Here is an 11,370-nt window from a genome sequence, read left to right on the forward strand (position 1 = left end):
AGATGGGCTTCTCATCAATTTTTGTGACCAAAAAAGGACACCAGTATCCAGAATTTTATCCTGTTTGGACTGGTATAATTCTGGCATAACTCAATTGAAGATTGTAGGATTTATTTAAGTGATTCTAAAGAGTCATCTGCTTTTATATGGGCAAAGTCATGCCCACTACCACTTGCAGCCTGTTGGAAGACAAGGGAGGATTTCTCCTTCTTAACCCCCTTATTCCTGTATTTCTGATGCTTATTTCCTTCTTTTCCCAGCTTGGGGAGTACCAGAAGGCTTTTGAACACCTTGGGAATGCACTTACTTATGACCCAGGCAACTACAAGGTATGAGGAGTGGAGATGAGCCAGCTGAATGATGATGAGACACCTCCCAAAGCTAATTCCAGTATCAGAGCTTTGCCACCCGTAGTGGGGGTCAGCCTGGAGAGGCTGAAAAGGCTCACACCCAGAAAGCTTTCTTTGAAGTACATTTCTGGGACCTTTCCCTGGGCAGGGAGTTGGATGTGTGTGGAGGTAGGGAAAGGGGAAGAAGCAGAATATGGGACATTAAATGGATCCCTTTGATTTCTAATCTGAAGTTGCAGCAAAACCAAGCGGAATTTACTTTGGAAGGCAAGTCTTCTAAAAGTGTTTCCAGAATTCCAAGAGCTGTGCCCAGGTCCCTCTGCCTAAGCACAGAGCACAGATGCAGGTGGTGTTGCATTCTGCTACTAACCCTGTCTGTGCTTCCAGCTGTTGGATAGAAATGTGCCTTTCCTTGGCTCCGGTTTGGGAAGCTGAGCTTGGCGTCTGGTTTTCCTCCCTGATTGTGAAACTGCTTCCCTTTTTAAGCATGTTACTTCATTTCTGTCTGCTTCTCCTCCCCTTCTGCACCATGCTAACAACGGGGAGTACTGAAACGTGCGGCTGACAAATGATACACGAATGCAAGGCAAATGTTATTGTGCAAACACCTTTACACTTACAAATCCGACGTGTCACTGTGGAATACTAGAAAGGCCTTCTCTAATGTGGTTTAAATAAATGTGTTGTAATTGCTTGCCTTTCCCCGCATGCATATTTCCATGAATTTTCAGTCTCAGGCAGTCAGTGCGAACTAGGCTGGCTTTGCTGCGGGTGTCTTGCTGGAGTGTGTTTTATTCTCCACTTAACTTGCACCAGCACTATTTCTATCTGTGCTTGTCAGTAAAAGGAACCTATTTAGTGTGTGGATCTTCTCAGAGACTCAGACTGTCAGAGGTACTACTGTCACCCCAGACCAGACCCTCAACACTTGTCATGTTGTGATGTTTCCAAGATTGAGATAGTGCAGGAAGAAGGAGGCTTTGAGTCCCTTCTTTCCCCTGTCTTCTGCTCAATGTCAAGAGATTCCAGAGTCCTCACCTGCTCCCCACTGTTGGTTTTGGCTGCCCCTGGAGGAAAACACCTAAAGAAGTTAAAGGCTTGCTCGAGATGGCTTTTGTTTATTCACTTTGTCCTGTTGTCGTCTTCTCTATCTGGGAAAATGCAGTTCTTCAGCCTGTTGTCTTCTCCCAAAGGCTACCTTGGCTGCTGGCAGCATGATGCAGGCGCATGGAGACTTTGACGTTGCCCTCTCCAAGTACCGGGTGATAGCCAGCACTGCGCCTGAAAGCCCCCCGCTGTGGAACAACATCGGGATGTGCTTCTTTGGGAAGAAGAAGTATGTAGCTGTAAGTATCCGGTTTCCTTTCCTTTTAGATCTGTAGCTAACGTCATGCAAGAACAAGATTCCTCTTGTGGCAGAGGCAGGAGGTCTGTTTGGGAGGGCTGTGTTACAGCACATTCATTCCTTGTTTTCAAGGCTATCAGTTGCCTGAAGCGGGCAAACTACTTGGCTCCCTTTGACTGGAAGATTTTGTACAATCTGGGATTAGTTCACCTCACAATGCAGCAGTATGCGTCTGCTTTCCACTTCCTCAGTGCTGCCATCAACTTCCAGCCCAAGATGGGAGAGCTCTATATGCTCCTTGCAGGTAGGCAATGCTCCATTATCCAGGTCTGTGTATAGCCACCTTAGGAGATGCAACTCTGTAGATACAGAAAGTTTGGGCTGAAGTAAATGCTGGATGAAGGTTAAACTAAGAAGCTGTTCCCCAGGAGGTCACTGACAGGTATGAAGTCTTACTAGTCGTTCTCTCTCAGTGATGAATAGGAAGGTTAAATTGCAGTCAGATCCAGATTAAGCATTAAAAAAGACTTTTTACATGTTAGAGTTTGTGTTTGGGTTGCCTAAGGAGTGGGTGTGCGTTTTCAAGACTGGATATTTTTGGGGTCAAGTGAGACAAGTGTGTCAGAAGCGACATTGTGAGGGTTAATTGTGGCAGCAGTCCCTGGTAGCACCTGTTTATTTGATGATGTAATGCTATTCAGAATTGTCCTAAAAATCACAGAATCCCAGACTGGTTTGGGTTGGAAAGGGACCTTAAAGCTCATCCAATTCCATCCCCTGCCACAGGCAGGGACCCCTTCCACTGGAGCAGCTTGCTCCAAGCCCCTGTGTCCAACCTGGCCTTGAGCACTGCCAGGGATGGGGCAGCCACAGCTTCTCTGGGCACCCTGTGCCAGCGCCTCAGCACCCTCACAGGGAAGAGCTTCTGCCTAAGAGCTCAGCTCAGTCTCCCCTCAGGCAGGTTCAAGCCATTCCCCTTGGCCTGTCCCTACAGGCCGTTGGCCCAAGCCCCTCTCCAGGTTTCCTGCAGCCCCTTTAGGCACTGGAGCTGCTCTAAGGTCTCCCCTTCAGGAGCCTTCTCTTCTCCAGGCTGCCCCAGCCCAGCTCTCTCAGCCTGGCTCCAGAGCAGAGCTGCTCCAGCCCTCACAGCATCTCCATGGCCTCCTCTGGCCTCGCTCCAACAGCTCCAGGTCCCTCTTGTGCTGCTGCCCCAGAGCTGGATCAGGGCTGCAGGGGGGGGTCTCCCCAGAGCACAGCAGAGGGGCAGGATCCCCTCCCTGAGCTGCTGCTCACACTCTGGGGGTGCAGCCCAGCACAGCAATGGCAATGAAGTCCCTGTGAAGCATCAGCTTGTGTGTGCACATTTTGTTTTACAGTTGCTCTCACAAACCTTGAGGACATCGAGAATGCAAAGCGTTCCTATGAGCAAGCTGTGGCACTGGACAAGTAAGTCTTGCTGGTGGCTGTCAGGATTTGAGTGCATCGCTTTGCCTCCCTGAACCTGGTTTCCTTTGCATGCTCTGTTCCTTGGTCTGCTTTGACCCTAAAAGGTTTGCAGTGAGGGAACATTTTTATTCCTGCAGTGCTTCAAGTGACAGTTTTAAACCCATACTTAAAACAAAAAAAGAGAAAACAACCCCAAATTTCAAGTCAGCTCTGAAAAACTGAAGGGGAAATTTTGTTTCAGAGCAACCGAAAGCTGGTTTCTGTTTTGCTGTTTAGTCAGTGAGTCAGTGGTGATGACTTTGGATTCCAGCCTTCTTTTCAGTGAAGACTTGTACACAGTGGAGCAGATTCAATAGAAGAAAACCAGCCATTCCCAAGTATTTTGACACCCAAAGGCTGAGCTTGGTGCGGAGCAGTGGCGTGCTCTGGGTAAAGCCTGGTCTGACTTGGGCAGAGGGACGATTTTTAGCTTGGAGAATGTGGGCAAGAAGTTCATGCAAAGCACAGAGTAGGGCAGCAGTGTGGCCCTTTCTGCTCCATTCTGAGACCCATCTCTCTGTTTGCAGTCCAGCTCTAAAAATCAGAGATTCTTGGCTTCAGAAGTGTAAAGCTGAACCTCACAGCGTTTCAGAATTTAAGACAGAAACCCAAATTTGTCTCAAATTCTGTCTCTCTCCCCACTTTACTGGGGATATTTGCATACTCGAGCCACCAGCACACTGCTCCTGAGCCTGGAGTCTGTATGCTGGCCACAGGGCGGTGGCAAAAGCACTCTCCGCCTGCAGTGGCCACCACAAGGTGGCATGAGAAGATGCTGGTCCCTTTTCCTCTGTCCTCTCTAACATGGGTGCCATGGCCAGGCTCAATTTGGGGAATTCTGGAAACTCCTAAGCCCATTGTAAAGGGCAGGAGGTTTCCAAACCCACTGCAGTGCAGTTCTTGTGATGAGGTGCTGTAAATGCTTTCAGATATTTACTGGGGATTACCTGGCTTGAACATGCTGCACGCATCTGATGCTGGGGTTCTTCATACTTATGCATCAAAAGAACTACAAAGCAGGTAGTGCTTTGTAATCTGTTAAAATTAATTTGTTAATTAAATTAATCTGTAATTTGTTAAAATTTGCAAATCTGTTAAAATTAATCTGTTTCAAACGTGGTAGGTCTGTGCAGCCTCCTCCTTGGAACCAAACCTGGGCAAACTGTGCTCAAGGGTTTGTACATGGATTGCTGTGGGAGAATGTTTGCAATGATGCATCAGTTGTTCCTACCAACAGCACTAAGTCCCGTTGACTCCTGGCTTTCCTACACAGCCTTCCAGGCCCAGAAAGGCAGTGCAGGACCTTAGAGACTGCTCTTACTGTTATTGTGTGGCTGAATCCCTGTCCCCACAGGCTTGCTTTGCTGGCATATGAAGAACTGCTTGGCTGGGATGAAGGCAGCCGTGTTTGTTTGCATTGCCAAAAGTACTTGGTTGACATTGGCCTGGGTGCCATGGGTGCCATAGGCTCTGCAGTGGAAAGCATCTTGGAAAAACCTTTCAAAAAGCTGTTTCTTCTTAGTACTATGAGTTGTGGCTCACAGCTCTCCTTCTTTCTGGGGTTCTTTAGCTACTGGCTTTTTTCTAAGTGTCAGGTTGCTTCTCAGCTCTTGATGGTGAATTGGCTTCATGGATTTGAAACTGGCTTTTCCCAGATGTATCTGATCTCAGCAGGGTTTTGCTGTGTAGGTTTGGTTTTGTGTAGCTTGACTTTTTGAGGGAGATGGCAAAATGATGGGGTTTTGATTATTTATTTGTTCATGCACTACTTCCTTTGCTTTGGCAAAGACATTGAGGAGGGGCTTTGTGGGATGCAGGAGCAGCATTCCAGCTCCACTTAAAGGAAAACCAATGGTTATATATGCTCTCAGGTTTCTGCCAACAGTCTTTGTTCTTGCAGCACTGTCACTGTCACTGTCTTGCAGCACTGAGGATGGATAGTCCTGGGCTGCAGATGTCACTCCTATTTACTGAACAGTATGAGCAGAAGCCTTCCCTTCCATGCTCCTCACAAAGGATGCTCTCTCTGGCTTGGCACTAAGTGTGGGTGCTGGAGTCCTTGGATGGCTCCAGTTATCCCTGCCAAGCTCCAGGAGAGGGCACCAGTCCCTTGCTCACATTTCTTGAGCAAACTACAAAGCATCTCTCACTGACCTGTGTGCAGATACACGGGTTCTTGCATTCCATTTCTGTGGCAGATAATACATATACAGTCCATAAGGGTGAGAGTCAGGCTGATAAAGGTCAGAGCAGTTTGCTGAGTGTGGCTTGTCAGGCAAGGATCAGCTCTCTGAGAGCTTCAGGTATCAATTACAGAGCCAAGGAGTCAGCTCACTCTTCCCTCTGCTTTAGTTTGCTCACTCCTGGCTATGCCAGAAGGAAAGTTGCTGTTTGGGGTTAATGTGAAGAAAATGGATACTGTAGAAAATAAGAACTTGTGGAGTAATTTTTGAAAGCATCACAGAATCCCAGCCTGGTTTGGGTTGAAGGGACCTTGAAGCTCATCCAGCTCCAACCCCTGCCAGGGGCAGGGACCCCTTCCACTGGAGCAGCTTGCTCCAAGCCCCTGTGTCCAACCTGGCCTTGAGCACTGCCAGGGATGGGGCAGCCACAGCTTCTCTGGGCACCCTGTGCCAGCGCCTCAGCACCCTCACAGGGAAGAGCTTCTGCCTAAGAGCTCAGCTCAGCCTCCCCTCTTCGTGTGCTTTTCTGCATCAAGAAGGGAGGCAGGACTGCACAGGTATCAGTGTTATTTGGGGTGCTGGTCTCCTCTTCGAGTCCTTCACTAATGGCTATCACCTCCTGTTCCTCTGCAACAGTCCATACAGTTATGTGTGCGTGTACTGGGCGAATGAGGAAAGAGATGAGGAAAATAAAATGTGAACATCATGTTCTGTAGCATGTTGGCTTGCAAAACACAGTCAATAAGCCTGAGTCTGTTCCACTGCCCTGTCCCATGACAAGCTGCTCTTGTACAAGCTGGGAGAGCCTGGGGTAAGTCACAGCAGAGCTCAGCTTTCACAGTGATCCCCCCTCACTGCTATACCTGTGCCAGGAGCAAGGGGCTCTGCCACCAGGCACCAACTGAAGGCAGTCCCAAGTGCAAAGAAGTGGCTGTTGCAGGGAAGAGCCTTGCAGGGGTGAGGGGACCCACAGGATTGATTGTGTTGCCAGGGACACTGGGATACTTTGCTGAGCCCAAGTGCCGGGTCTCTTGCCAAGCACATGGGACTCTCATGTTCCCAAAGAGCTCTGTCTGTGCAGCCCCTCATCTGCTTTGGAGTCACAGTGCCCATGGCTTGTCTGTGCCAGGCAGAATGGTGTCTCCAGCTTTGCTGCTTGGGCACAGGTCTGGATAAGCGTTACCGCAGGGAATGTGATGGATCCTGTGTGTCTGCTGCAGGTGCAACCCCCTGGTTAACCTGAACTACGCTGTCCTGCTGTATAACCAGGGTGACAAGAAGGGAGCCCTCTGTCAGTACCAGGAGATGGAGAAGAAGGTCAATGCCTTGAAGGAGAGCAGTACTCCTGACTTTGACCCTGAGGTATGTGCCCGACAGTTGTCAGCAGGAACGGAGCAGCCACACCAAGGCTGGCAACAGCCAAGGAGGAAATCTGGCTTTAGAGCCCAGTTCTTGGGAAGAAATTCTGCTTCTGAGGTTTCCAGGCAGAGCAGGCGCCTGCTGAGAGCTGCTTGCTTCATTCCTGCTCTTTGAAGCACAGTGCTTCAATCAATACACAGCAAGAGAAGATTCCCTCTTAATTAAAGGACTGAATTAGTGGGGATGTTTCCCTCGAGCACCGTGGCAGTGGCCAGCCCTGCCAGCTCTCATTTTGTCAGGGGGGTTGTGCTATTGTTGATTTTACTGTTCCTGTTTACAGTGGTTTCCTCTCTTTGCTTCTTGAGATGGTGGAGGTTGCCCGGAAGATGGGAGCTGCCCTGCAAGTGGGGGAGAGCCTGGTCTGGACTAAGTCTTCTAAAGAATCCAAACCCAAGCAGAAAGCTGCTCTGTCAGGCAAATCCTCCAGCACTCAGCAGCCACTGGGCTCTAACCAGGCCCTGGGCCAAGCCATGTCCTCAGCTGCAGGCTATGGGAAAACCATGCAGCTTCCCTCAGGTACTTCGCTTTTGCTTCTCTTAAAAGGAGAACTGTGGGAGGGGAAAAGAGAAATCACTCTTCCTTTGAGTAAAGAGTTACAGCACATGTGTAGGAAGGTATTGACTTGCTTGCACAGCAGTGATGTCAATATTTGGCACTAACTGTCCCAGATTTCTGAGTGAAGGAAGCATGGAAAGAAGGTGCTCTCTGTGGTACATTATACTGTCCTGCTTTGCAGGGGGGTGGAGAGCCAGTGAGATTTCCCTTCCTGGCTGAGCCACTGTGGGCAGGACTCTGTTAGCACAGGGTTGAGCTCTTGCCCTGGACAGGGGGTGGTTTCAGAAACCAGACCTCTTGTCTGCCTTTGGAAGAGCGCAGGAGGTGCCTGCACAGGGAGGTTGCTGGAGAGGAAGGGAATTAAGGACATTCTGAAGCAATTTATCATTTCTGTTACAGAAGTAACTGCAGTTGGATTGATTTGAAGCTGGATTACCTTCTAGTGGCGGCTCCTGGGCTGGAGCTTGCTCAGGAGATGGTATCAGTATCAGCCTTAGGAGCTTTACCCTGACAGCTGTACTTGCTGCTTCTTGCTGGGGCTGGGGAGGAGCATCTCCTGAGCCACCATCATAGCCTGACCTCCTCTCACCCCTTGGCTTCTGAGGAGGAATGCGCTGGGTTCGTCATGGTGATGTTCTGTCACCATCAGTCTTGTTGCCTGCAGACTGAAGCAGGAAAGAGGTTGTGTAGTCCAGGCCTCTTGCTCTGCTCCCCCTAAGGACCTGTTCCACTTCTCATGCATGGAACAAACTTCCCATGCAGGGAAGACTTAGCCAGAAAAGCTGTAAAATAAAATGCAACAGGAGTTTAGGGCTTACCTGAAGGACCTCATTACCCATATTGGAGAAGGGGGCTAGTTCAAACCATCACTTGTCAGCCTAAAGCTAAGTACAGAAACAACTTGAGCACGGCAGTGTCCTGTTTTGATTTTACTCACAAAGCAGCTACATGAACCCCCTGGAATCTCTCCCTGAGTCTGCTAAAACTGTGAACTAAGAATGATACCTGAGTATAAACCAGCTTCAGTGGAACTCTTTTCCTTTCCAAAGCATGAATTAATGTCTAAGCTTGTACTGACTTACCACAGCAGCACAGCTGAATGAGATACTGGGCTTCCCTTCAGCAGAGCTTTGGGTACTGTAAGGTCTCTGCCTCAGTAACTCACAAACAGTTAAGTGCTATTGATAGGCAGAAGACACCTGAGAGGAACTGATAGTTGTGGTCGTTCTGCGTCTCCGTGCTGCCTGGAAGGGCAAAGAGAATAGACAAAACACGTGTAGCCATACAGTGACTGTAACTGTGTTCTCTCCACAGGCGCTAGAGCTCCAGCCCCACTTGCCAAGTCTCCCTCGCTGCCCCTGGAACCAGAACCGGGCTCAGAAATGAGCCCCAAGGAAACCCCGGCACCAGCAGCGGCTGAGGAGCAGAGGAAGGAGAAGCGCAAGAGCTCCCAGGCAGTGGAGTAGGAGGGACTCTGGTCAGGACAGGCAGGGGCAGGAGCCCTTGCCCTGACCCTCAGGGGCTTCACCCCACTGTCAGTCACTCCAAATACAGCAGTTCCTGTTGACGATTCTAGCACGTGGTCCCTACCTTGTCCCAAGGGGTAGTTGCAGCAACCAGAAGAGGTTTCTGTGTAGCTACTGTTACTGTGGTCAGAGCTTACTACAAGAGGCTGGAGGCTGGAGATCCATCTATCCCCAGGATAGATGCAATCTTCAGGGGTTTGGTGTAAGTCCTCCAGGAGGATGCTGAGGTACGCTGTGTGATCAGAAAAGCCAGCAGTAGTGACTTAGGATCCTGGACCCTGAAGAGATCAAACCCTTCCAGTGGCTGAACTTGTAAGCATGGGGGAAGGCCTACAGAGGCTGTAGTAAGGTCAGTGGTAATAATGCTCAGAGAGGGGTGAAGGTGGCACCTCAGCAGGGCAAGTGCAGGGCAGGAAGCCAGGCTCAGGACTAGCACGGCCTGGCTTACCCTTAAGCTTCAGCTTCTCTGTGGGAGCTAAGCACATTGTAAAGCTGGCCTACGGCAAGGCATGTGCTCAAGGCTGGCTGTTAGGGAAGCCGCTAGCAGGAAAGTCTGCCAAATTCCTCACTGTGCTGAGAAAGAGGGTAAATGAGCCTCAGGAAAGCTCTGCCCATGGGATCGGAGTTCTGCCTTGAGAGGTTGTATTGCCCAGCATGGGGTGTAAGATTGGTTTGCAGGGGAAAAAATGAGCAAGCCTTTGGAGCAAAGATGATAGGTCAGCCTCAGGGCTGAAAGTAAATTGGTTTAGTACCAGCAGCCATGCTCGGAAGGGTTTAGTTACACCCTCCTGGCAGTTTGTTCTAGGAGAGATCATTTGCTGCAGCTGCAAGGTGGCAAAGCAGCCCCTGGTGAGCAGAGCAGGGAATTTTAATGCCCACGTGGCACTGGAGTTGCTTTCAAAACGTTTTTACCCTCAAACAGCCCAATCTCAGCCTTCCTCTTCTCTGCTACTGTCAGTTTGTTGCCTCTGGGATTTATTCAGAGCTTGGTACAGGTCCTAAACCAGCTTCTTTTGGGAACTAAAGGTGGAACCATGAGACTTTACATCAAGTACTGGGTTAAGCAGTTTTCCTCATCCTCCCCGCTGCGTACTGAGTCATGCAGAAAGCTGCCATGGCTGTGGGAAGCTGAAGCTTCAGGGATCAATGTTTGCTGGTGAAGCAGCCCAGCTCTTGAGAATGGATTTCCTGCTTTTAGCTCTGTGCTGCTGCCTTGTGTCACTCCACAATTAACAAATCCAGCAGAGGAGGGTTACTGATGGCAGCTCCACCATAGCAACAATGGAAAAGCAGCATGACCACGGCCCTGGGTACATTAACATCCTTCAGCTGTGCTTTGTGGTTAGCTGCTATTATCCAAAATGACATTAATGCATCTTCAGAGTACAACGAGGAACTAAAGTGCTATCCTGCTCCCTGGAGAACACTAGGAGAGCAGGAACCCTTCACTTTCTCCTCTGTTGTGATTGCCAAAACTGCCTGCTTATCTCAAAGGTGGCTTTTATCCCCCAGCTGTCCTGTACCACTGGGTTTGTGGCAGTGCAGCTTCAGGGCAGCACTCCTGTAAGGCTCCCCTTGTGCTAGACTTGAAGAAAACAGGATTTTTTGTGGACCCCTGGCAGTATGGATCAAAGCCAACACGCAGCAGTGTGAGCAGGTACAGTGCAGCCACTTCAGTCACACTGGCCATCTTACCTGGCCAGTTACTGCAGCATGATGGAGTGCCTGTGGAGAAGAGGTTATGATTGCAGAGCAGAGATGCAGAATATGGCAACTGTTAAATCACCCCCAAAGCTTCAGTTCAAGATGTTCTTTCCCAATAGCAATTGATTACTGTGATCTTTTATCACAAAGGCTTTGAAGAAGCTCCAACACAAGGAACAGTGACGAGAGCAGGTTACAGGTGGGTGAGTGCCAGCGTTCTCAATACAGGAAGATTTTAGCTCCATCTGCTCATGTCCCTTTGTTTGGCTTTCAGAAGCTGCTTTGCCCTGCCCTCTGCTTGTGTGGAGGTCCTGTAAACGTGTTTAAAATAAATACATATTTTAGTGAGAAGCTTTTGCAGACGGTTGATCAGTTTGTCTATGAAAAGGAGCAGCAGCACCTTGTTACTTCCTGCATCTGAAGGGAGCAGAAGTGAGCTCCGTGTCTAAGGAAGCATTTTTGAAGGTGTAATTATGGTTGGATAATAAACAGAGCTGAGGGTCCTTGTCCTGCCCTCTCTCCTCCCCCTGGGTATGGTGATGATAGCATTTGCATACAGTACATTCATGGTATCTTTACGGAGAGCTTTTCTTATCTAATGATGAGAATTGAGGCCAAACAGTTCTTTCAACTGGAATTAAGCAAGGGCTTTTTCAGCAGGCCTATACTCCCTCATTTAGGGAGTTTGGAAATCACACCTTATGTTCCAAAACCTGTTTCTGGCATCAGCCATAATTCTCATCTTCTCTTTTCGACCCCTAATTGAAATTTGAAGACTGAAAAGAATAATGAGCTTAGTTTCT

At 49.1% G+C, this 11,370-nt stretch overlaps 1 protein-coding gene across 2 annotated transcripts in view; it reads left to right on the plus strand.

The window, feature by feature from the left end:
• Positions 1-8,832, plus strand: part of BBS4 (Bardet-Biedl syndrome 4) — a 43,562-nt gene extending 34,730 nt beyond the window's left edge. For both annotated transcript variants that reach the window (XM_061349944.1, XM_061349945.1), the window contains exons 10-16: positions 261-329; positions 1,544-1,696; positions 1,828-1,999; positions 3,072-3,141; positions 6,584-6,725; positions 7,088-7,298; positions 8,652-8,832. In XM_061349944.1, the coding sequence (XP_061205928.1) occupies positions 261-329; positions 1,544-1,696; positions 1,828-1,999; positions 3,072-3,141; positions 6,584-6,725; positions 7,088-7,298; positions 8,652-8,803 (969 nt within the window). In that variant the 3' untranslated portion in view covers positions 8,804-8,832. The remainder of the gene's footprint in view (positions 1-260; positions 330-1,543; positions 1,697-1,827; positions 2,000-3,071; positions 3,142-6,583; positions 6,726-7,087; positions 7,299-8,651) is intronic.
• Positions 8,833-11,370: the final 2,538 nt, after the last annotated feature.

This window comes from Neopsephotus bourkii, unplaced genomic scaffold, assembly GCF_033783945.1.
Source record: "Neopsephotus bourkii isolate Nb327-2 ecotype Australia unplaced genomic scaffold, CSIRO-AGI_Nbou_v1 NB_463, whole genome shotgun sequence".
NCBI lineage: Eukaryota > Metazoa > Chordata > Aves > Psittaciformes > Psittacidae > Neopsephotus > Neopsephotus bourkii.